Source organism: Artemia franciscana, chromosome 5, assembly GCF_032884065.1.
Source record: "Artemia franciscana chromosome 5, ASM3288406v1, whole genome shotgun sequence".
Lineage (NCBI taxonomy): Eukaryota > Metazoa > Arthropoda > Branchiopoda > Anostraca > Artemiidae > Artemia > Artemia franciscana.
Genome location: NC_088867.1, coordinates 6,436,401 through 6,464,020, shown reverse-complemented (window position 1 = coordinate 6,464,020; position 27,620 = coordinate 6,436,401). Strand labels below are relative to the sequence as shown.

At 37.2% G+C, this 27,620-nt stretch overlaps 1 protein-coding gene across 1 annotated transcript in view; it reads left to right on the top strand.

The window, feature by feature from the left end:
- The window catches only part of LOC136026928 (uncharacterized), a 44,919-nt gene that overhangs the window by 1,418 nt on the left and 15,881 nt on the right, over positions 1-27,620 (top strand). Inside the window, exon 2 of the mRNA XM_065703774.1 lies at positions 15,542-16,091. Coding sequence (XP_065559846.1) covers positions 15,542-16,091 — 550 coding nt within the window. The remainder of the gene's footprint in view (positions 1-15,541; positions 16,092-27,620) is intronic.

Genomic DNA, 27,620 nt, shown 5'->3' with positions numbered 1-27,620 from the left:
GAAGGATCTCGTAACTCAGATCTCATATTTTAAATCTCAACCGGATCCAGCGTCATTGGAGGGGGGAGTAGTTGGGGGGTGGAAATCTTAAAAAATACTTAAAGCGATGAGATCAGGATGAAACTGGATGGGAAGAGTAAAAAACCTGTCTAAGATACGTGACTGACATAACCGGACCGTATCTGCTCTCTTTGGTGGAGTTGGGGGGGGGGGGGTAATTCGGAAAAATGAAGCATTTCTAACTTACGAACAAGTGACGAGATCTTAATGAAATTTGATATATAGAAGGATCTTTTGCTTTAAAGCTGTAATTTTAAATTCCGACCAGATCCTGTGACATTGGGGGGATTTGGAGGGGGAAACCGGAATTCTTGGAAAATGTGAAAATTGGGGTATTTTTATCTTACGAATAAGTGATCGGATCTTAATGAAACTTGATATATATAGAAGGATCTTATGTTTCAGATGCTCCATTTTCGACTCGAATTGGATCCGGGGGGTTTGGAGGAGGGAAACAGTTATCTTGGAAAAGGCTTGGAGTGTTGAGATCGGGATCAAACTTGATGGGAAGAATAAGTACAAGTTCTAGATACGTGATTGACAGAATTGGAACGGATCCGTTCTCTTTGGAGGAGCTGGGGGGGGGGGGTGTTAATTTGGAACAATTAGAAAAATTGAGGTATCTTGAACTTAAGAACGGGTGACCGGATCTTAATGAAATTTGATATTTAGAAGGAATTCATGTCTCAGAGCTCTTATCTCAAATTCCGACCAGATCTTTTGACATTGGGGGGAGTTGGAGGGGGAAATCTTGGAAAACGCTTGGAGTGGAGGAATCGGGATGAAGCTTGGTGGATAGAATAAGCAAATGTCCTTGATACGTGATTGACGTAAGTGTACTTGATTCGCTCTCTTTGGGGGAGTTGAGGGGAGGGGTTCAATGATTTGGCGAGTTTGGAGCTTCTGGACGTGCTAGGACGATGAAAATTGGTAGGCGTGTCAGAGAGCTGCACAAATTGACTTGATAAATTCGTTTTCCCAGATTTAACTGTCTATGGGGCTAAAAGGAGAGGAACAATTAGAAAAAATGAGGGTAAAATTCTAGTTAATTGACTTCTTGCTATCTCAGAAAAGGTTTAGATTAGGAAAATGAAACTTTCAGAGATGAATCTACAGACTAAAGTATGTCCCGGGAAGGTATTTTGAAGCAACTGCCTCCACTCCTACTCCCTCTAGAGGGCCCTGACCTTTGAAAATATGTATGTTATAAAAGTGAAACCTCGCAGGATAGATCTTCTGCTTAATTGAAGTACAACAAAATTGTTTTCAGCTTCACAACTTTGATCAATTCCATTTATAAGGTTTTAAAGATATGCAAGTACATTTCCTAAATTTGGAAAAAAACATTGATATGGCTCAAAATTCTACTCATAACAGGAATTGCATTTTCAGAACTAAAGGCAGAGAAAAAGCAACTAGTAACTGAAAATTAAGGTAAAATGATGTTTTGTCAAAATTTTGATAGGTAATAGACCTATCATGTAGGCAAATTTCAGAGCCCTCTTGAGGGAGAAGGTGTGGAGATGAGTACTTTAAAATACCTTCCCGGGACATAGTTTAGCCTGTATACCCATCCCTGAAAGTTTCATTTTCCTAACCTAAACCCTTTCCGTAATAGCAAGAAGTCAATTAACTAGAATTTTACCAAAATGAGGTATTTATAACTTACGAGTGGGTGATCGGATTTTAATGAATTTTGATATTTAGAAGGACCTCGTAACTCAGAGCTCTTATTTTAAATCCTCACCGGCATTAAGCATCTGATTTTCCTTTTAAATCAATCTATTGATTTTATAATTCTGTTAGAGCTCATACCATATGAGCTCTTGACTCGTAGCTCTTCTTGCCTTGTCACAATTGCCATATGAGCTCTTAGCTCTTGTTATGTCTTAATTTCTGTGAAGAATTAATTTCAGTTGAAATGCTCTATTTATTGGGTTACTTCCAGTTTAAATGCGTCTAGCCCCTCCCCTTCCGATGAAGCCTGGATCCACTGGCATAATTTCGTCAAAATCCCTCGGGGGGGGGGGCAAAGTTAGAGCCGATTTTCCCAAGTCAAGTGAAAATGACAGTGAAAATTTAAAAATGAGCCATATAGGCTAGCCTAGTACCATAAAGGCAAAGGTATGCTGAAAAAAACTGATCAGTTCCTCAGAACGTTTGAACTAGGCTATGTAGACTAGGCATATCTTAGTTTTGACAAGATTTTTGAAGGCGCTAAATTTCAGCTGGTGGGCAAACACAGGTTTAGGGTGGCAGTTGCCCCTCCTGCCCCACTTCAATTTACGACCCTGCCTGTATCTAGTCTTCGGCTTTATCCCAAATTTGCTTAGTTTCAAATTGACATTATGAACTAATTGGTTTAGAAATAATGCAAGGCATGGAGAAGGGCCCTAATGGGCCAGATATTTTTTAGGCTATAGCCTAAATAAGATGTTGCTCATTTTGTGGGTTCTTCATTGTGTTTTGTGCTTATTCCCCGTGAAAGGTTGGGGTAAATGTTTAGTTTCGTTCCAAGTGCTCTGAAGTGCGTATTGCTGCATATAGCAAGATTCTGATGATTCGCATAGTGTTTCTTTATCATTATTAGAGAAGCGCATTCATTTTTTAGGTTTCTAAAAATCTCCCTCTAACGAGACTAAAAATTCATAAATTGGACTTGCTTAAGGTAACATTACCTATAGAGCGAAGCGTATTAGTACATGAGCCCCGCAGGCAGCGGGGCGAGGTCTGGATTCTAATTTATTCAACAAAGAGTGATAAGATTAAAGAAAAACCTCAAACGAGTTTTATTAAATGAATATATTTAAACAAATAATCGAATGATATATATTTTTTCCTATCTGATTTCTTTCCTACAAGTAACACTAACCAAGAGAATGAATAGACTATCACAAATTACATGTCACAAAATACGGGTCTCAGAAGGAACCTTCCCAAAAAATATAAAGGATTCTATACTATGAATTTTGCAAGTTTCGGATTTGTCCAAGAATGAAAAACATGTGGATTAACCAGTTGAAAATGTTCGTGTAAGTCTAGTCTTGAGAACCAACATTTTCATCGTAAAGAAGAAAAAAATGCCATTATAAGAGGAACTACCTTTGCTACCATTTTATAACATATTGCCCATTAAACCCAAATATACCGACAGCAGATGGGAGATGGAGGCTGGACTGTTCTCCGTATCTACTGACGTGGCTTTTAATTTAAGGGAAAAAAGGTTTCATATTTTAACAAAGGTATAACAAACGCTTTGTGACCGTGGGTTCCTAACTTGTTTAGTATGGTGTAGCCAGGTCTGTATTTCTTGACAGCGGTAAATATTTAAAAGAGCTCCGAAATACTTTTGTGCAAAATTTTCACAGTTGCTGAATTTCTGTCAAAATACGACAGATGTAGTCCTTACAAAGTGAACGGTTGTTTACACCCAAATAGTTGTACCTAATTGAACAGTGATGCACTAACTATTAGCGGAAAACCAGTGGATGTTTTCCTGGGGGGCGGGGTACCTAAAGCCTTGAAAATGCATTTCTATGCCCAACTTCCTTACCAAGAAATACTTCAGATGATATGAAGGTTAGATTGATATTTACCCCACATACGGAAGGGGGCCATGGCTCCTCTTTCACTATGAAACACTATGAAAACGCTTCTTTTCTACCGAAAAACAGCAGTTCTGTAAATGTCGAAGCAATCCGAAAAAAGATTGAGCTTTAGAGCAAAGAATGAGGTTTAAGTAGGAGGCGAGGCCATATCAAGGGGGGGGGGTTTCTCGGATTCGACCACCGCCATGACGTTTTTACGTGACTTATAAAAACGCAACAAAAATGCATTTAAACCAATTCTTGATAGGCTTTTTTATATACTTCCTCCTCCCTCCTGAACAAAATTCTTGAAACGCCTTTGGTGGGAGGGGGTAGAATTCCTCCTTATATTTAGAAATATCCTAAAAATTATATTCGAGAGTAAAGAGTGGGAGGTTGAGAGTGGAGGTAGACCTCCCCTCTTCATTCTTACAATAACTTTTTATACGGTGTAAAGAACAAATAAAGATTTAAATTTTAGTGTAGAGGGCGGGGGCCGAGACGGATAATAGTTTCCTTCACGTAAGGGACAATTTCTGTTTGTAGTTTATTAATTTACATTTCTGACGTATTTTCGCTACAAAAATGGTGCCTTCAGCATAGTTTGCTTTGATAGCTACAATACCTTAAACTAGCCGTCTGGTAACACTAGTAGCGTGTATGACTCTTACCAAGTTTTCTGACAAGCATGTAATTACTTGGATATAATTTTGCATATATAGGCTTATAACTAATTTATTTTGGGTCTATAGAAAAGCGCCATTTCCTGAAAATGTAGAGGAGGGGCAAGAAATTCTTTTCAATCTTTTTTAATGCTGATACAAAAAATAATTAAAAGGCCTAGGGGGGGCGTAACTTTTTTTTATTTTTTCAATAAGAAAATACCAAATTTTGTGTTTTATCGCGGAAGCGTTTCATTGTTAGAAATCATGCGCATTTTTGCTACTTTGTTACTAGTAGGTTATATCCAGACACAGGCACGTACGCAGGAATTTTTTTCGGGGGACCCAAAACCTTCGAAACAGCAGATATAAAGTAGCAATTTTTTGTTAATTTAGTAGCTAAATAAATGCAAAAAGCACGTACATCAGAAAATACAGATTAACTTTAATATGTAGTATTGTAGCGGATGGGGGGAAGAAGACTGGGGCCTCAAGTACGTTTTAGGCTCGGGTTATGTTCATAGCGATTTAAAACCAGTGATTAATCTATAATATCCCACTGAAATGGAAATTTTAGGGTTAACAGTGCAATATGGGTGCTGTGGGGGGTAGTACTTCTATTGCGAAAACGTCGATTTTAATGAAAAATGATAGTTTCCAAAATTGATCCATTGAAAGCTGTACTTTATCCTGAAAAGGGGGGGGGGGGTAAACACCCTAATATCAAGGATAGTTCTATTTTGCTGTGGAAAGCAAATCCTCTTTACGAAAAAAAAAATCGCTAATTATTTCAAAGAGGGTAAAAAGTTAGATAGCAAATGAGTTAATAATGGGCAATGACTTGACCAGATACTTGCATGCTGTAAAATAAAAAAAAGGCTTCACACATGTATCTAGATTCTTAATAAATGTCCTACTTTTGCCAGAAATCCCAAGAAACCACGGGGAAATTAAACATTTCACAAAATTTAAGGGGAAGTGGGCCCGAAGGCCCCCCCTGCGTACGTGCCAGTCTTGATATGTGACACGTGGTTACTTTAAAATGACATTGCCCATGCAGAGAACATTTTCGCCAAAAATTTAATAACTGTCATTTTTTATTTACCAAAGTTCAAGAAATATGGGTTCAAATAGCATCTCGCTATGCTAAGACCCAAAATGCCATCAGCGAGACTTGAAAAATGTTTGATATAAACGTGGATTATTATATGCATATTTACTTCGGGTATGTCCGAAGGGTGGCCCTTGGAGTTCTACACTCCGACATGTTTCCTATGTTTTCTCCGCAGTATCCTGCAATTATTTATTACTTTGTTTGTGGCTTTATATATTTTCTCTCGTTTGTTTCCTTTTTATGGCACTTGGTATTAACCAAGTGACATATAGCAATCACAAATTCTGTCGGTCTGTCTGTCTGTCTGTCGGTCCTGGTTTTGCTACTTTAGGCACTTCCAGGTAAGCTAGGACGATGAAATTTGGCAAGCGTGTCAGGGACCGGACCAGATTAAATTAAAAATAGTCGTTTTCCCGATTTGACCATCTGGGGGGGGGGGAGTGGGGGGCCGGTTAATTCGGAAAAAATAGAAAAAATGAAGTATTTTTAACTTATGAGCGGGTGATGGGATCTTAATGAAATTTGATGTTTGGAATGATGTTGCGTCTCAGAGCTATTATTTTAAATCCCGACCGGATCTGATGACATTGGGGGGAGTTGGAGGGGGGAAACCTAAAATCTTGGAAAACACTTAGAGTGGAGGGATCGGGATGAAACTTGATGGAAAAAATAAGCACAAGTCCCAGATACATGATTGACATAATCGGAACGGATCCGCTCTCTTTGGGGTAGTTGGGGGGGGGGGGTAATTCTAAAAAATTAGAAAAAATAAGGTATTTTTAACTTACGAACAGGTTATCGGATCTCAATGAAATTTGATGTTTAGAAGGATATCGTGTCTTAGAGCTCTTATTTTAAATCCCGACCAGATCTGGTGACATTGGGGAGGGGGAGTTGGGAGGGGGAAACCTAAAACTTGGAAAACACTTAGAGTGGGGGGATCGGGATGAAACTTGGTGGTAAAAATAAAACACAAGTCATAGATACATGATTGACATAAACGGAACGGATCCGCTATCTTTGGGGTAGTTGGGGGGGGGAGGTTATTTCTGAAAAATTAGAAAAAATGAGGTAGTTTTAACTTACGAACGGGTGATCGGATCTCAATGAAATTTAATATTTAGAAGAATATCGTGTCTCAAAGCTCTGATTTAAATCCTGACCGGATCTGGTAACATTGGGGGAAGTTTGGGGTGGGGGAACCTAAAATCATGGAAAACGCTTAGATTGGAGGGATCGGGATGAAACTTGTTGGGAAAAATAAACATACGTGATTTACATAAATGGAACGGATCCGCTCTATTGGGGGGGGGGGGGGGTTAATTCTGAAAAATAAGAAAAAATGACGTATTTTTAACTTACGAAGGAGTGATCGGATCTTCATGAAACTTCATATTTAGAAGGACCTCGTAACTCAGATCTCTTATTTTAAACCTCAACCGGATCAAGCGTAATTGGGGAGGGCAGTTGGAGGGGACCGGAAATCTTAGAAAATACTTAAAGCGGTGAGATCAGGATGAAAATGGATGGGAAGAATAGAAACCTGTCTAAGATACGTGAGTGACATATCTGGACCGGATCTGCTCTCTTTGGGGGAGTTGGGGGGAGGGATTCAGTGATTTGGCGAGTTTGGTGCTTCTGGACGTGCTAGGACGATGAAAATTGGTAGGCGTGTCAGGGAGCTGCACAATTTGACTTGATAAAGTCGTTTTCCCAGATTCGACCATCTGGGGGGCTAAAGGGAGAGGAAAAATTAGAAAAAATTAGGTATTTTTAACTTACGAGTGGGTGATCGGATCTTAATGAATTTTGATATTTAGAAGGACATCGTGACTCTTATTTTAGATCCTGACCGGCATTAAGCATTTTATTTCCCCTTTTAAATCAATCTATTGATTCATAGAATTTAGTTAGAGCTCATACCATATGATCTCTTGGCTCTTAGCTCTTCTCGCCTCGTCACAAGTGCCATATGAGCTCTTAGCTCTTGTTCTGATGTGCATCTCCTGTTTCCTATCCAGTGTTAATAAAGCCCACAAGTATGTGGGCAGGATTTGTTTCTGGGGAGGGGGGGTGGGGTGTGACTCGAACACATGTGGAGAATGAATAAGTGTATATAGACAATTTATCTGTCGAATATCCTCGTGAAAGAAAGGATTTTTCTCCAGAAAAGCCACACGTTTTTTGTAAATATACTTGAAATGCACGTTTTTATGCATTTTTGTTCTTCCAGGGGAAGGACTGGAGCCCAAGAGGTCAGTAAGAAAACTTTCCTAGAGGGGAAAGCTACTAGAAGTTCTACTGTACAATGGGAGCATTTCTCCATTTTTTTTTACAATTATTAAATGTTTTCTTGTATCTTAGAGCCCCTGCATGGCGACGCTCATGTTGGAGCTCTTCCCTACTCCCCCCTTAACTTCTTCGATTAGCTTGTTAGGTGTGATGAAATTCCATTTTAGTCGAGCATTTAAATGCCTAGTCTGTCAGTTAGACTTGTCGAGTCCCTTTAAATGTCTATTGGCCATAAATTTTCCATGATTTGAAAGTCATGCTCGTTTTCTCGGTTTAAGTAAGCGAGTCCAGATGTGAATTCATTAGATATTTTCTTAGATAGTCGTTGAAAAATTTGACTGATGCTCTTAACCAAATCCTAATTGCTTCTTTTGCAGGGGTTAGAGAGTATAGATATTCGTAAGAAACATCTCAGAAAAGGGCCATACGCTTTGATTAATTTTTATGGGGAGCCGAAATAAGAGAAGAAAAGTATAAAGGCTACAAAAATATTCTTAAGATTTTTGTTGAGATCCAAAGTCCTTACACAGCACATTAAGAAATATCATAGCCTGCAGCCAGGCGCGCACATTGTATTTTTTTTAGGGGGAGGGCAATAATAAAGACGTATACATTTTATTCGGATACTTACATGTTATCGCTACCACACTTGAGAAGTTTTATTTGTTTAAAAATGTAGCCTAGGTATATTTTAACTAAATTTTTGACAAATTAAGTTGGTTAGTTTGGGTTAGGTAAAGTATATAATATAATGCGTTCGAGCATTTAAATGCCTAGTCTGTCAGTTAGACTTTTTGAGTCCCTTTAAATGTCTATTGGCCATAAATTTTCATGATTTGAAAGTCATGCTCGTTTTATCGTTTTAAAACTCGGATAAAGAAGCGAGTCCAGATGTGAATTCATTGGATATTCTCTTAGATAGTCACTGCAAAATTTGACTGATGCTCTTAACCAAATACTAATTGCTTCTTTTGCAGGGGTTAGAGAGTATAGATGTCCGTAAGAAACATCTCAGGAGAGGCCCATGCGCTTTAATTAATTTTTGTGGGGAGCCCGAATTAAGAAAAGTATAAAGGCTACAGAAACATTCTTAAGGTTTTTGTTGGGTCCTTACTCAGCACATTAAAAACAAATATCAGAGCCTGATGGTAGGCGGGTACGCGGTATTTTTTTTAAGGGGGAGGGCAGTAATAAAGACAAATACATTATTATTCGGGTATTGACGTGTTATCCCTACCCCACTCGAAAAGCTTGATTTGTTTAAAACCGGTTTTTCTGTGTCTTCAGATAATCAGCTTAGCCTAAGTGAAATAAACTACTAGCCTATGCAGCCTAGGTATATTTTAACTAAGTTTTTAACATATAGAGTTGGTCATGTTAAGTTAGGTAAAGTATTTAATATAATGCGTTCTGGGCGGCCTGCTGTCTAATAATATCTAATAATAAAATATAAAGCATTATATTTTCATCATATTTTGGTAAATTTCATTATGATTAACCTAACTTCACTTCTTGAGTGCGGTCGGGATAACAAGTAAGCACCAAAAATTTTAATCTTTTTTTGCTCTGAGGCACAACCTAAAGCCGGAACGTACGCAAGGGGGCAAGGACCTACCCAAAAATAATAATATCTTCCTGAATTCCTGGGCGCTTTTATGCAAATTATAAAATGATAGTATGATAATAATAATAATTATGGATAGTTGATTACTAGCTTTTCAAAGTACATCCCAGGAGCTATCGGTTAAGTGAAGAAGCTGAAATTTATTGGTCGAATTGGAATAAGAAAAAAATATTCTTACAGATAACTTTACTTTCGCTTTCTAGTCAAAACCCTCACTTTCTTGTCCTAAATTTTAGCTAGACCATTTTCGCTTATTGACATGTGTGTCCATTTTTGTCAGTTGAAGTTCGACGAGAATTAACCCTTTTCAAACCTCTTATCAGGAAACACGGACCACGAAGGTTTAGCATATGAAATTATCGTTGCCGTGTCAACAAGACAGAACAGAGCAAAACCTTATTGACAAAAGGCGAGGAGAAAACATTATGATATAAAACCACCTACTACAACTTCGTCATAAAACTAGAGGCGTCGTATTGACATGGCAAGACTTGATGGGTGATTTGCAAAATCCTAAGAAAGCTGCAAATGGGTTGCTATGATGCAAATATGATAAATATGTAAAATATGATGTAAAAATATGATGCATGATGTAAATGTTAGCCTAAGCTATGACAGCAAACGGATGATGTTTGAATTAAAAATTAACTTAAAAAAATAGTTTTTCAACTGAAAGTAATGTACAACATTAAAACTTGAAACGAACAGAAATCATTCCGTATGTGAAAGGCCCTCCCTCAATACCTCGCTCTTCACGCTTAAGTTTTTCTGTACTTTTGCAAAACAAGCTTCTTATTCTAATTAAACGTGTTTCAGTAGTCGTTCTTAAAAATCGGGACAATCAATCAAAATTTAGCGTAAAGAGCGAGGAATTAAGGAGAAGATACCCCCTCAGATACGGAATAATTTCTGTTCGTTTTTAGTTTTAATGTTACTCCTTAAGATGAAAAAACCTTTTTTTTTTTTTTTTTTCTGATCGTTTTATCAAATAATGTCAGGAAATCGGGCTCCTTCCGTGCTTAAAATCCCTCCCCTCACAGTAAATTCCTCCATGGAAAGTTTCTTCCACGTAAAATACCTCCCCCCCTAAAATTCTCTCGACAGTTCCATCCATTCTGAAAATTTCCCCTTGAAATTTCTTGCGGACGGTTCCATCTGAAAAATTCTCCATAGTATACTTTGATTTGAAAAAGACTTCAATTTCCAATCGTTTTTCAAATCATGTCGGAAATCCCCTCTATAGAAATTTTTAATTTTTCCTAGAAATATCCCCCCCCCCAGTAGGAAATAGCTCCCGCGGAAAATTCTCCTTGGAGAATTTGTCCCGCTGAAAATTCACCTTGGAGAATTTGTCCTGTGGAAAATTTCTCTCACGAAAAAACCTCCAGATAATTTCAATCCTACTGAAAATTTCTCCTAGACTATTCCAATTCCAATGTCTTCATATGCAAAATTGAGTCGACAAAGAGAAAGTAAGACATATTTCGTATATGAATTGTGTTGGAAGTCCCCCGGTTTAAATTCCCCCTGGAAAGCTCATTCCCCCCCCCCCGATAACTTCCCTCCCCATGAAAAATTCTCCCCGTGGAAACCTACCCCCAGCAGGAAATTTCCCCTCTTTTGAAAAATGTCTGAATATTTCCCAGTAACAATTTTATAACTTACAGCCCTATCACAAGGGCTGTGGTTGGTCTTGTCACCACCAAAAACATAATCATTGTATCTTTCGACTATGCTCAACAAAATAGCTATCTTAAAATTTTGTTGATGGGAGCTTGAAATTTCTACAGTAAAGTTTTCTAATACGCTGAATCTGATGGTGTAATTTTCTAAGATTCTATGACTTTTTGGGGGTGTTTTCCCGCTTTTTTGAAAATCAGGCAATTTTTCTCGTAGCTTTTGATGTGCAACACTAAACTTAATAAATATTATAAATATCAGAGTCAGTTCAAAAAGCCAGTTCCTTTGATGTATCGATTGATATTAAAATCATTTTTTGTAAAATTTCGGTTACTATTGAGTCGCGTCGTTACAGTTCGCTATCACGAATTGTTTGATATGATTCAAAAACCTGCTCAAAAATATTGCACAAATATATCCAACGTTTCGAAATCGTTTCATTTTGTCTGCAGATTTTGGGGATGAAGAAAACACACACAAGCAATATCACATTCCCAAGGGGCTCCTTGAAGGTCTTGATTAGGGTTATCCTATCACCCCTTTTGTACATACCTAATGCCATACACCCTCATTCGAAAGCTCTCAATTTTTTCTATTATTGGATACACTTTCCCCTGAAAACGCCCTGCGTATGTGCCTTTCAGAAGTTTTGCACCCAAAAGAATGGGTGCAAAACTTCTAAACACAAATTCGATGGGAGGCCACTTTCCGTGACCTGGTGTACATCTCCCTGAACACTACGTGTGCCGTACAATTCTGCCATGCTCGGTAGGCGCCACCTGGCGCACGTAATTTCTAAAAATGGACCCCCCCCCCGCTCGCGCAAACTAGAAAACATTCATTGTCTGTTACAAAAGGGGGAACTCGAATTCGAAGGGTAATAAGAGGCGAGTCAATCACGGGCATAGGTATCAAAGGAATATATCAGCCTTATTATTGATACATTGATGACTCCAGTTCTTCGAGGGGGGGGGGCTCGTCCCCCATCCCCTATGAACGGCCCTGCACGGCATATTCACCAAAGGTGATGTATTTGCACATGAATAAATATGAAATATGTGTTTTACAAAAGAAATAATTTATATTCGAAGTTAATATACCAAGAATGTTCAAGGAATCTTAGGGATCTCTTCCTTAGAGTATTTTCATGAACACGCTAATGTACACAAGGTCAGAACATGAAATACAATTAATACAGAAAATAATTGGCAACAAAAGGGGATATACCAACATATAAAGACCCGATACCCCGCATCCAGCAATCATAACCAGGAGTAGCATATATAAAACCAATATTATTTCGAATGTATAACATAATTTATCCTAATCCAAAAGACACCTCGAGGAGTTGGTTAGGCATTTAATATAATGCGTTCTGGGTGTCCTGCTTGCCATAATTCTTTGTTGTAGTTTCCATGATTTTTTTTTACTGAATTATTATATTTTCATCATATTTTGGTATATTTCATTGTGATTAACCTAACTTCAATTCTTGAGTGTGGTCGGTGTAACAGAAAAGTACCAAAAATAATTTAAAAAAATGTGTCCCCACTTTTAGTGAATTGGCACTCCCTGGCCGCCATCATTTTAATTTGCGTAATTTATTTTGTTATGTAATTAATTCTACAGTATGATAGTTTTTTTAAGAATTAAAGAAATATTCACCAATTAATTTTCGAGCTGTTTTTCTGAATTCCCAGCTGAACTTTTAAAAAAAGTAAGAATAATTCAATACCGCATTTCGTTGGCTCAGAAGGGTTTAACTTGAAATGATGACGTAATATCTTATACGAGTAACATTTTGACAAAAAGTCAATTAATACAAATGCTATCCGCTCTGTGAGAATGCTGGAGTTTTATGGATTGAATTGGAATGAATCCAAACCTTCACTTAAAGCCAAATAGCTCCTAAATAATCCATTATTGGTGAATATATGCGTCGTTCATGTCGATGTGTATTGAGGTCCTTCACGAGGAGGTAAGCAAGGAGGATCTTGTTCCTCCCCAGAAATTATGCTTTTTCCCGAATTTTTGAAAAATACACTTTTGTTTATTAATTGGAAAAAATGCACTTTCGGTATTTTCGTAGAGAATATTGTGAAAAATAACAAATATACAACCCCCACACCATTGGAAAAATAAATCTAGAAAATTTCAGCAAAGAAAATACAACGTCATAGCAAGGAAAAAAATGACATAAGACAAGAATAAGTCAACAGCAGCAAAACAACTATGAACCTAGAAAAACCGGTACACAGGCTAAGTAGAATTAAGAATGAGGGTTACCGCCTTCAAAGTAACTCTCCGAAGGTCCGAAAGTTTTAAAGGGGCGTCCTTAACATGCAACCTATTTAGAATTTTGGTTTACTAAATTATCGCGGTAAGTGCATAAGAAATTTACAGTAGGCCTATTTAAATAACCTCAACTAGACAATTAAGATGGTTGCTTAGATATACGGCTTGAATTTACTTGTTTGAATAAATCTCGAGGGTTTGCCCGCTCGGCGACATGGTATACATATAACTTCTTCTTCCATGCGTGGTATACCTCCAATACTCCACGGGTTTTTGCATGCCTTTTAGCATACATCGAAATTTTTTACATAAAATGCGTTTCTTCCGGGTCAACCCGAGGCACCGACTTTCAACTCGTGTACACCAGGCGGCGGAAAGTGGGTGACCCCTCAGTTCAATTCAAAACTGAAATCCGTATTTTCTTTGGTAGAATAACCTTTAGCTTTAAATTTTAGTGCCACCTCGGGGCTAATGGCTTGGAATTCCGTTCTCCGAACTGTCAAAAAAAGGGACACGAAGTCCCCACCCCAGTCAGGTAGTATAATTTGGTAGGCCTTTCTACCCAGGTATCTTGTAATGGATTCGTTCGTTACAAGCGCTTCAAATCCACCAAAACTGGGATGAGGTTTTTTATAATTTATACTCTGGCGTAAAAAGAAACTGGCGGGCAAACTGGAAAAAAAAATTTGGCTGGCTTATCCTAATTAGTGTAATTAAGAGTTCTGATCACAATTTATAATTATGCTTGTTGGACAATTGTTTTATAATTATTATTATTTTAACCACGACAAAACTTGAGATTCTTCGCTTTTCCTTGGCTAGTTTCCACACGATAGGCTTGACTTTAAATTAGTGTCTGGCCTGGACCAGGAACGAACACAGAGGAAGGGAGGGCTTTTGGTTCTGTTCTCTAAAATATGAAGATGGACGACTTTTCTCTAATTTGTGTTTTTCATATGATACGTCTGTTGTGAGTCTAAGCTGCCCTCTCCTGAAAAGAATCAGCTTATATGCAAGGGCGCTAATGGGGGGGGGGGGGCAACCGTCCTGTAGATTTTGAATTAATGAGTTTTTGGTGTTTTCTCTAGGTGTCAACAGAAATATCCCCCTAGATTTAAATATTATATTTTTTTCGTCTTCTTTCAAAAAGGTGGAAATAAAATAGGAAATTGCAAATCTATGAAATACCAAATTTTTTGATCGTTATAAATATATTAGTAAATAATCTCCATTATGAAAAGTTATGAAATCAAAATTATGAAAATCAAAATTTACGCTAAGAGTGTCGAAAATATGATTAGTAGGCTACGGAATATTTTCTTATAGATAATTCTGACACATTTTAGACTGAAATCGAAATCTGGATACGGTTTAGATTTTTCATTACCTCAAATCTAAATATCTAAATATAAATATAAAATACAAAATTATAAATTTTACGATGACTATAAATAAATTGATAAATAAGTTTTCAGTAGAAAAACAAAATTTACGTTAAGAATGTCGAAAATATGATTAGGAGAATATATGTATATGATTAGGAATTAGGACAGAATAAACATGATTAGGACAGGATAATTCGACATATCTGAAAAGTCTTTTTAGACTTAAATATATAATTCGTCAAGAGTAAATCCTCTGTAACGGTCTTCGGGAGTGGATTTATGCATGATTTAATATTTATGTTGTTGTCGTGTAGTCGACAGCGACAACTCTGCCTAAAATAGGCAGATACGCAAAGGAGAGACTTCTTTTCGAACTCGTTTACTAAAAATTTTTGGGTCTATGAACTTTCTTCTGATTTTCGTATAGTTGAAGCCAGGGTCGTATTTAGAATATTTTTTGAAGGAGGGGGGGTATTACAAAAGCAATTTCGGGGGGATTTGCAAATAACCCTTAAATAACACATCAGAAAAGTTTTATTCATTTTTGTAACGTTTTTACGAGTCAGATTTAGCCCTTTTAAGTTTAGTATCACTTTTTTCTTAGAAACTCCTTTTTTAGAGAATTTCTATCAATTCTCTTGTAAAGTTCATCTTTCTCTCTCTTACCGATTCTTTCTGAAATGACAGACTTGCTCTACTGTATTGTGTATACTATCAAGAATTGTTTTTCTTTAGAGTTTTACAGATTTTGTAAAATATTTCCTTACTTATAATTCTAAGAAAGGTTTCTGTCGATCTTTTTTGTCTTTTTTAGCAGAAGCTAAGCTTTTTTTCTGTTTTAGTGGTAGAAAGATGTACAATTCTTCCTCACCGCCCTGCATAATACCCACACGAGTATCCAACTTAGAGACCGCTAATACCTCAGAAATTCTCCATGTCTACATCATGGATGACAAAGCAGAAAAAATCGAAGAATTTATAGTGAAGAAGGGGGTACCAGTGGATATCAAAAATAAGCTTAACCAGACTGCACTATTTGTAGCCGCTTTCTCGGGCAGTGAAAAGACATTAATAAAATTACTGCAGCTTGGTGCAGACCCTAATAAAGGCTGTGGACAGTTCTTTAGATACACCCCAGTGCATGGAGCATGTTTCAGTGGCTCCCCTCGTGTACTGACGTATCTTGTGGAGGCTGGTGGTGATCTAAGGCGAAGGGACGAGTTTGGAAGAACTCCTCGTGATTGGGCTGTTGGGTACCTCAATAGACCAGCTCAGCGTATGGAGATACTTGCTGTGATTGAATCCTACCGAGAATTGGCCACTTCCGGATCTTCCAAGGCAGTCGACGCTTTCAAAAAGCCTAAATCAAAGATGTTGAGATCTATGGCACAAGTAAGTTAACTTTTTAGTTTATAACTTAAGTGGCAAGGGGTGGGCATTCGCTTATTTTCATGAGAAGAATGGAGAACCATTTATATTGATTATTTTAGATTATGAAATATTTGTTTTTTAGTTTTTTCAGTAAAACACAAAAAAAGCATTAGTTCAAAATCTAGTTGGCTGTATCCCACTGCCCTCACCCAAATCAGCACCATTGCATACAATCTGAAATTCTTATCATAGATGGACAGCTTAAAACTACAAAAAGGCGAATCGTGAAAAAAAAATAGGGTGAAATTGTACTCCCTTTTAGGTGCCTTAATGTTTTCTATGTAATTCTGCATTGAATTCCGCAAACCGTTATTTATTATTATCATTACCGTATTCTGATTTTCTATTTGAATATTTAAGATAATTTTTGGGACCTATTCTTCTATTAATTTCAAATTACTTCAGTAGATATGGTATCGATTCTAGACCATCTTAGCGTCCTTTTCGAAGTAATTCTTGACGGACGGCCATGATTTTTGGTCATAGAAACATTTTTCTAGTCATCACACTTTTTTCTTAATATTTACCTACTTAATTTCGACCTTTCGTATTTTTTTAAAGGAGAACCTTACTTTGAATCACATTTCTAGGTAATTGGAGATTAAGGGAAAAATGGAAATATTACGTTTTGAGATTAAAAGAACATTTTTGGGGTTATACTTTCCCTCCTGAAATTGTGTCTTTGTCTAAGAGAGTTAACCTCTGTGTATAAGGTCTTATGGGTATTTATTAAATCAGTAAACGAAAAATAGAAAAAATACGAATTCTGTCCGTGTTAAAACTTCATCTCTTAGATCTTTTGAATTGAATACATTATCAACTATATTATTGTAAAAATGCAGAACAAAGTGTAAAATTACAATATTTTGGCAAAAAAAAGTTTGTGCCAGTCAGTATGCGTAATCTTGTTTCAAGAGGGGGGGGGGGTATTTAAAACGCAAAAGAACAAGGGGGATTGTGTTTACAAGAAATTATTCAAACCCTACAAGATTTGAGATTCAAGAAGAAAGGAACTTTCCAAGCATTTATATGTGCCAGTACGTATACTTAATTTGGTTTCAATGGGGAGGGGGCACAATTTAAAGATCCCCAAAAAACAAGAGGAATTGTGTTTACAAAAAAATGTAGTGCAAATCTTACAAGTTTTGAGATTCAAGAAGATGGAAGTGGCCCAAGCACTCCGGTGCTGACTTTTGCACCTGACCTGATATATTTAGTTCACTCGCTAGTCAAGTTCCATCAGTCCCCCCTAAGGTGTTTTGCGGTCTCTGCTTTCACCAGCCTGTTAATGTGACTCTAGTCAACTCCATCTTCTGCCATTCTGAAAAAGTACTGAGTGTTTAGTGACGAGTCGTATTTTTAAACCGCAGGGAATATTTTAATTATCCATAGAGCACCTGAATTTGTCATTTTGTAAAGTTTTTATTTTATTTATTTAAAAAATAAGGTTTGGATCTGTGGATGTTGTCACCTTCTCCCCTATTGTAGTTCGATAAATGGCAGAGGATTATGCATATTATGCTTGCTCTAAGGGACATATTCACAAACTTCTGACAATTCAATTTTATTATCTTTTTAGATTGAGGGAACAGGGTTGCGAATGAAGTATGGGTAATAAAGTTTTATTGGGGATCTTCGTCTGTAACAATGGGTAGGGCCTTATTTTTTCGATTTGTTTTAATATTCAGGAGCACATTAATCTGTAGACAGAGCGAGTGAAAAGCGAGTGAGAATACGCAGCGTGAATTTACTAGCCTTTGAAAATCCGAAGTATATGTCAAGTCCTAATAAATCTAGCGATATTTTGTGTCTGAGAGTTATTTCTTAGAAGTATTTCTGTTTTATTTTTCTTCTTTTTTGAACTTAGCTTAGATTTTGCATAAGCAATTTTATAAAAGTAGGGTAGATATTTAATAAAACGAAATTAAGACCAAAGTAAGCTTCTAAATCAAAACCCAAATAAGTGAAATTCAAAGTTTGCTAGTGTATCTATTGCTATATGGCACCACTCAGATTAATTAACATCACCCCCACATCACCGTTTGCAGTTACAAATAGGTTATAGCGACTCCACATGTGGATTGCAGACACGCACAGAGATAACATTTGGGTTTCAAACAGTTCGTGGTAACGAACTGTAATAAGGAGCGACCCGGCTCAATAGTAACTGAAAATCCAAAGAACGGAGTTTTAATATCAATAGCTACATCAAAAGAATCACATTTTAATGCTGATTTTAAATATACAAGTTTCATCAAGGTTAGTCTTACCCATCAAAAGTTATGAGCATGAGAAAATTTACCTTATTTTAGAAAATAGGGGAAACATCCTCTAAAAGTCATATAATCTTAACGAAAATTCCTCATAAAAGACATAACGCTAGAAAAAAAAACAAAAAAAAACTTCAAATGGATTCAAATCAGGCACTTACGCAAGAGCCTGAGGATCCTAATCCCTCCAAAACCTCATGATATTTACGATTTTTTCAAGATTTCCTGTTTATTTGGAATGATATGCATTTATTTTGTAAGGTTTTTCTATTCTAGACTACCGTATACCCTCTGCAAAACATTCTTACATTTGTGACTGTCACCAATTATTTTAATAGTCTACGTCACAAAGCTGCATTTCCTGGACCTTAGAAAAAGCCCTACTTTTCGTTTTTTTTCTTCAAAAATTAATTTAAAATAAATTTTCATCCAAAGTTATTTTAAGAAAATTTCAACTTGACCACCAGTCTGGAAACCATCTTTGAAACCAGCTCAAGCGACAAGTCTCGAATGTCGACCATTGTTAATGTCGTTCACCCTTGTCCCAACTTGGTGGGAAAATAAAAAGATGTGGAAACAATTTTTCATCGTCGTAAGATACCATTGGAAACAAAGAAATTCTGTCCCTGCTTGAAATTGAATGGGGAATGTATAGTGTGACCGCGCATATTAAAAGTCGACTAACCCCAAAAAAAGTAAAACCAGAAAGGAGAACAAACAATAGAAATTATGATGTCTTTTATTGCTTTATACTTGACTACAACAGAGCAACTTACATTATAAATTATCTATATGTGTTGTAGTATAAGTAAATTATCTATTATATGTTAATTACCTATATGTTAATTATGTAAATTATCTATAAGGGGCTGCTTCCTCATCAACGCCCCGCTCTTTACACTCAAGTTTGACTCTTTCTCTTAACTCTACTTTTTAAAGTAGTAAAAACTTGAGCGTAGAGAGCGGGGCGTTGATGAGGAAGCAGCCCCTTTCATATACGAAGTAATTTTTGTTCGTTTTAAGTTTTAATGCCGCTCCTTACTTTCTGTTAAAAAAACTTTTTTTTTTATATTTAATTTCTGAACGTTTTTGAATTTTGATTGTTGGATTAGTTTGTTTGTTTGGAGCCATGTTTTGATTTTGGCTCCCTGCAGAGGAATAATTAAAACGAAATTTGCATATTTATTAGAGTGGGGAAGGAGGCCTAGTTGCCCTCCGACTTTTTGGTTACTTAAAAAGGCAATTAGAACTTTTAATATTTTACGAATGTTTTTATTAGTAGAAGATATACGTAACTGACAAATTAGCTTACGTAACGAACTTCTGTATTCTCATGTTTTTATTATGCACTAGCTGTTGGGGTGGCGCTTCGCGCCACCCCAACACCTACTTGGTGGGGGCGCTTCGCGCCCCCCAAGCCCCCCCCCGCGCGTAAGTCGTTACGAGCCATATTAGTTATCCGTCATATTAGTTACGCGCCATTGTAGTTGTGTCCCTGTGTCCCACCTGTGAATATAGATAGATATATATATATATATATATACTATACTAAATGGCCCAATCACTAATACTAAGTAAACAATCACATATACTAAGTGGCCCAATCACTCCGGTGCTGACTTTTGCACCTGACCTGATATATTTAGTTCACTCGCTAGTCAAGTTCCATCAGTCCCCCCTAAGGTGTTTTGCGGTCTCTGCTTTCACCAGCCTGTTAATGTGACTCTAGTCAACTCCATCTTCTGCCATTCTGAAAAGGTACTGAGTGTTTAGTGACGAGTCGTATTTTTAAACCGCAGGGAATATTTTAATTATCCATAGGGCACCTGAATTTGTCATTTTGTAAAGTTTTTATTTTATTTATTTAAAAAATAAGGTTTGGATCTGTGGATGTTGTCACCTTCTCCCCTATTGTAGTTCGATAAATGGCAGAGGATTATGCATATTATGCTTGCTCTAAGGGGCATATTCACAAACTTCTGACAATTCAATTTTATTATCTTTTTAGATTGAGGGAACAGGGTTGCGAATGAAGTATGGGTAATAAAGTTTTATTGGGGATCTTCGTCTGTAACAATGGGTAGGGCCTTATTTTTTCGATTTGTTTTAATATTCAGGAGCACATTAATCTGTAGACAGAGCGAGTGAAAAGCGAGTGAGAATACGCAGCGTGAATTTACTAGCCTTTGAAAATCCGAAGTATATGTCAAGTCCTAATAAATCTAGCGATATCTTGTGTCTGAGAGTTATTTCTTAGAAGTATTTCTGTTTTATTTTTCTTCTTTTTTGAACTTAGCTAGGATTAGGCTTAGGCTGCTTCCTCATCAACGCCCCGCTCTTTACACTCAAGTTTGACTCTTTCTCTTAACTCTGTAAAAACTTGAGCGTAGAGAGCGGGGCGTTGATGAGGAAGCAGCCCCTTTCATATACGAAGTAATTTTTGTTCAGTTTAAGTTTTAATGCCGCTCCTTACTTTCCGTTAAAAAAACTTTTTTTTTTATATTTAATTTCTGAACGTTTTTGAATTTTGATTGTTGGATTTGTTTGTTTGTTGGAGCCATGTTTTGATTTTGGCTCCCCGCAGAGGAATAATTAAAACGAAATTTGCATATTTATTAGAGTGGGGAAGGAGGCCTAGTTGCCCTCCGACTTTTTGGTTACTTAAAAAGGCAATTAGAACTTTTAATATTTTACGAATGTTTTTATTAGTAAAAGATATACGTAACTGACAAATTAGCTTACGTAACGAACTTCTGTATTCTCATGTTTTTATTATGCACTAGCTGTTGGGGTGGCGCTTCGCGCCACCTCAACACCTACTTGGTGGGGGCGCTTCGCGCCCCCCAAGCCCCCCCCCGCGCGTAAGTCGTTACGCGCCATATTAGTTATCCGCCATATTAGTTACGCGCCATTGTAGTTGTGTCCCTGTGTCCCACCTGTGAATATAGATAGATATATATATATATATATATACTAGCTGTTGGGGTGGCGCTTCGCGCCACCCCAACACCTAGTTGGTGGGGCGCTTCGCGCCCCCCCAAGCCCCCCCGCGCGCGTAAGTCGTTACGCGCCATATTAGTTATGCGCCATTGTAGTTGTGTCCCTGTGTCCCACCTGTGAATATAGATAGATTTATATATGTGTTTCAAACTACGTAAAAATTGCGAATAAACAACATTCTTGGCTTTCCCATTGTCTGTGCATATACAAAGCCGTATGTACTAATAATGACGTCATACGCAAACGCTCTTTTTACAAACAAACAAACATGCATCCACACAACTCGTTTTTAAATAGATAGATTGATAGATAGATACAATACAAATTAACTGCGTAAAACTTGCGAATATACAACATTCTTCGCTGTCCAATTGTCGCTGCATATAAATAGATTGTCAGGTTTACCGACCCTCGAACATGCAACGTACAATTGTCCATGGAAAAAACAATCAGTATTAAGATCTATACCACATTTTTCTAATGATTGACCTTGAGCTTTGTTGATGGTGATTGCAAATGCTAATCGATTTGGGAATTGCAATCTTTTAAATTGAAAAGGCAGATCCGTTGGAATCATGGGAATACGAGGAATAAGTACAGCCTCACCCTCAAAAGGCCCTGTCAAGATTGTGGCCTCTATTAGGTTTTCCATTGTTTTTTTTACGGCAAGTCGAGTGCCATTGCAAAGCTTTGGTGGGTTTATATTTCTTAAAAGTATTATTGGTACGCCTATTTTTAGTTGTAGCACGTGTGGTGGAAACCCTGAAAGATCTATGGAATTTAAAAATTCAGATGGATAATTAACCGCTTCATTTGGCTCCAAAACTGTGTCGACTGACTTGTAAAGGACTGCCTGGTCTCGAATCTTGGTCAAAACAATATTGTTGATTTCGTGGACGTCTATGTTTTTGGGTGCGAGAATCGTTCTTTCACTTAGCCATTTATTATTTTTATAATTTTTTAGAATATTCGGAAATACTTTTTCAATCAATTCATTTTTGGACGTCACTAAATTACAGAAATCAGCAGGTAGTTGTATACGTCCTGAAATTGAGTCTACTGGGAGCTTTCCGTTTCCAATTGTCAGCAATTGATCTGAAAATGTTTGACCAGAGTCATCGTTTTGCAATCGGACAAGCATATTTGTAGTTAATTTTAATATTTTTACGTGTGCCCATAAATTAGAATTTTTCAGGCAAGCATTCATTCGTCTTCAATGGCTCTGGTGTTGCAGCCAATAGAGGAAGTTTAACTTTTCCTGAGGCGCAACACATTCCCATTGTTTCACCATTGAATTTCAAGGCCTTGCAATAGGGACAAATTTTAGACATTGTCCCGATTTGAACACATCTACTCAAGCTATAATCATCGAGTGGGTTGTACCTGAATGCCAGGCGATAACTTTCAGGTTGCTCTGATTCCTCGGCACGCTTTCTTTTCTTACTTTCTCTATCAGCAGCAAGCCTGATTTCTTGCTGTTCTTGTGATTCGTCGGCACGCTTTCTTTTCTTACTTTCTCTATCAGCAGCAAGCCTGATTTCTTGCTGTTCTTGTAATTCCTCGGCACGCCTTCTTTTTTCACTTTCTCTTTTAGCAGCAAGTCTGCTTCCGCGTTGCTCTGGTAGTTCCTCGGCACGCTTTCTGTTCCTTTTTTCTCTATCAGCCTCAAGCCTGTTTCCTTGCTGTTCTTTTGATTCCTCGGCACGCTTTCTGTTCTTTCTTTCTCTATCAGCCTCAAGCCTGTTTCCTTGCTGTTCTTTTTATTCCTCGGCACGCTTTCTGTTCTTTCTTTCTCTGTCAGCCTCAAGCCTGTTTCCTTGCTGTTCTTTTGATTCCTCGGCACGCTTTCTTTTCTGACTTTCTCTATCAGCAGCAAGTTTTTTGGCATAGACTCTTTGAGCATCTTCATTGGCTTTTGCCATGGTAAGTTCATCAGTCATTGTAAACTTAAACATTAATAGATTTCTACGTGAACATATGTCTTAAATATCTTGAATGACGTCACCGTCAAAGCAAAAATGACGACAACTAATTTCATGACGTCAGTCAACACAGAAACATGACGTCACCTGATCCACAGACAGACACACAGACAGACAACTTATTTTTATATATATAGATATATGTTTTTAACTACGGAAAACTTGCGAATATACAACATTCTTGGCTGTCCCATTGTCTGTGTATATAAATATATTGTCAGGTTTACCGCCTCTTGAACATGCAACATATACTTGTCCATGGGAAAAACAATCTGTATTCAGATCTATACCTCATTATTCTAATGATTACCCTTGAGCTTTGTTGATGGTGATTGCTAATCGAACATTCCCTGTGTCCCCGTCGTCATTTATATATCCCCCCGTGCCCACCGGCGTCCCCGTTGTAGTTGTGTCCCTGTTTCCCGGTCGTCATTTATATTCCCTGTGTCCCGGTGTCCCAGTCTGTAATTTCTCTTTGAGCGTCGCGGTCGTCATTTATATTCCCTGTGTCCCGGTCGTCATTTGTGTCCCGGTGCTTTGTTGATGGTGATTGCTAATCGAACATTCCTTGTGTCCCGGTCGCTTTCTCTTTGAGTGTCCCGGTCGTCATTTATATTCCCTATGTCCCGGTGTCCCGGTCGTCATTTGTGTCCCGATGTCCCGGTCTGTAATTTGTCAGTCGAAAACATGACGTCAGTCGACACACAAACATGACGTCACTCGACAGACACACAGACAACTTATTTTTATATATATAGAAGATATGAGAGGGTTCACGCCCTCGTCAGTACCTCGCTCTTTACACTAAAGCTTAAATTTTGTCCCAATTTCTTAAGAATGACCCCTGAATCACAAATGCCGTAGAATAAATAGCTGAAATTACTAAAAATACTTTAGCGTAAAGAGCGGGGTATTAGGAGGAGGTGAGCCCATCATATGCGTAATAATTTCTGTTCGTTTTAAGTTTAAATGCTTCTCCTTACTTTCAGTTGAAAAAACTTTTTCATATTTATTTTTTCATTGTTTTTTTTTAAATAATGTTAGAAAATCCTGCGCTCCGTTCATGCAAATTTTCTTCTCCCATGATAAATTCCTCCAAGGAAAGTTCCCCAACATATCTCCCTCTTCTCAACCCCCCCCCCAACCTAAAAATTCCCCTGAAAACGTCTGTACACTTCTAAATAACCATTACTATATTTAAGCACTGGTCAAAGTTTGTAAATTGTAGCCACTCCCACGGGGACTGTGGGGGAGTAAGTCGTCCCCAAAGACATAGTTATAAGGTTTTTCGAGTACGGTGAATAAAATGGCTATCTCAGAATTTGGATCCGGTGGTTTTGGGAAATTAATTGGCTTGGAGATTTTTTGGTCACTTAAAAAGGGCACTAGAACTTTTCATTTCTGTTAGAATGAGCCCTCTCGCAAGATTCTACCACTTGGTCGATAGGATTACCCCTGGAAAACACAAAAATAAAACAAATAAACACGCATCCGTGATCTGTATTCTGGCAAAAAATGCGAAATTCCACATTTTTATAGATAGGAGCTTGAAACTTCCACAATAAGGTTCTCTGATTAAGATTGTATGACCTTTAGGGGGTGTTTCCCCCTATTTTCGAAAAATGAGGCAAATTTTCTCAGGCTCGTAACTTTTTATGGGTAAATAATCTTGATGAAACTTATATATCTAAAATCAGCATTAAAATGCGATTCTTTTGATGTAACTATTGGTATCAAAATTCCATTTTTTAGAGTTTCGGTTACTATTGAGCCGGATCGCTCCTTACAATAGTTCGTTACTACGAATTGTTTGATAGGTAATATCTTGTGGAAATATCGAATCATTATTTGCAATAACTGCAAAGTTTCGTTTTTCGGGCCTTCCTACTAACGTTATATAACTCGTTGCGTTCGAACCTGTAAGCTTAATCACGTAGCGAGTGGATTTTATCTAACAAAAAAACAACTAATTTTTAAATTTTTAGTTATATTTTAGTTTGAATTGAAACATTAAAATTATTGCTCAGGCACCGTAAATATTTTTGCAGTTTATATAATAACCTTAGCAATTCTGAACTGAACTTACAAAATCTTCATTTTTTTTCATGTCTTAAAAAGACATTGCTTATACTTCTAAGAAAAGAAATTCGGTAATGGTGCTTTTCTAACAGTGATTTCTTCCAAGCTTCTAATTTTACGGTTTCTTTTTAAGGTATTTGAATTCTTGTAATCCCTTGTAAATATATCCGTGTAAATATATACAAATAGTTTTGCAATTACCAGTATTTTGCTCATTACGTAATTTAATGTTTTTTCATACTGAAGTCTGTTCAAAGATAATTGATTATTACAGCAAGTCTGATTTCTAACAACGATTTCTGCTAAGCTTCAAGCTTTAGGTTTTCTTTTTTTAAGGTTTTAAAATTGTTGCAATCCCTTGTCAAAATATGGGAAAATTTTTTTGCAATTAATTTTTTTTGCCCTTTAAATTATTTAATATGAACTTATCCTTAGGTAGAACTCTTCAATTTTCTCACACAGGTGTGACAAGTTTGACAACGTCATTGCAATACTGATGTATATAAAAATGATGTCACTAGTATAAATATATATTTTCCAAAATTAAGGCTGTTAATGAATTTTCTTTAATTTCTCAAGTATTTATCTGTTGCTGAAGATTATCACACTGGAATTTTGAAAAACATGGCATCCGAACTCAAAATTCTTTAGAACTAGAGAGACGTTTTGGACATGTTGAATATCCGGACGTTTCAAAAAAGAGGAGCAGATCCAGGGGGCGATTTTATGTGAAGAGCCCAGTTTTTTTGGTACTCTTCCAAACATTAGCATTCTATTCACCCTATCAAAATTTCATAGTGGTCAACGTATTGCGTGACAGTGGAGAGGCTAGATTTAGCATGATATAATTTTTATTTAGTTATGACCAATGGTTTACAGATTTTCTTCTCAGCTCGGACAGAAAGTCTCGAACAAGCTAATGTTATCATATCAGCATTATTCCAATTAAGACATGGAAACAATAATTTTCATTGTCAAGATACAAAAAAGTCTTGTTTTGTTCTTCCTAGTAACTGAATGGAAAACACATCTTGGGGATGTGCATATTAAGAACCTGCTAACCGCGAAACTGATACGACCCCGACAGAAAGTATAAGAGGGATTCTAAAGCTTTGGTAATAGAACTTATTCCGCTTGAATTTATCATAAATTTCTGAAATATTGCTGCCCGGGTTGTTTTGAAGAGGGACTCTGACAGGATGGTTTTGGTGGAGTATGTGATCCTAGTTCAAGCATGTGCACAGGAATTTATTTTGTGGGGAGGCGAAAAGACTGGGAGATGAAAGCTAAAGGAATAGATGGGTCAAGTAATTGATTTGCGAGACCAAGTTTATACAGGCTCTCTCACTCCAAAAACGATTTAGCTGGGGTATTTTGGCATTAAGAGCCAAAGTATAGGAAACGTGATTCTTCATGCTTATTCAAGGGGGGCAGGGAGAGAGTCTTGGAACTTTGCCATGGTGAGCTCGAATTTTTTTTCATGGGAATTTTCTCTCTCAGTATATATTTTTGATTGAGGGTATGCCTCTCCCCCGAGGTGAAGCCTCTTTATGGGGCTTAGTTCAAATAAAAATTTCTCTTTTTAATGTAGATGAATGTTGGCAGATATAGCGAAAAATATGTATTGTTGTATATGATATTACTTTTCACTTATGGCACTTTTAAGCTTCTTTGCACCAAAAACACAGTCCACCGTTGTCAATTGTCATGTGTTCCTCGGTTATTAATGCATAATTCTTCATTTTCTCAAGCCCCCTCCTCATGTCTTACATGTTCAAAATATATTTAACCGTAGAAACTGTACGTGTCTCATTGGTATTGGTCAATGGTATTTCTCACAGAAATACCATTGCACTCATATAATCATGGTGCTTATGATTGCCCATAGCAGGGAGGGTGAAATCTCCTCTGATAGGGCAGGTTGACTCCCTTGGACAATTTGAAACTTTTTCGTTTAGAATATATGATGGCAATTCCTTCCCCCTCCCTACCAAAACATAATTTTGTACGCTTATGTATCACACTGGTTATGCATTATCAGCTCTGAAAAAAGGAGAGGGGTTATAACCATAGGGGTTGATGGCGTTGTTATAAACTGCTTCTGTCTTTAAATTTCTTAGCGATAAACAGGTGTCTGAAATTCCTATGGAGTAATCACA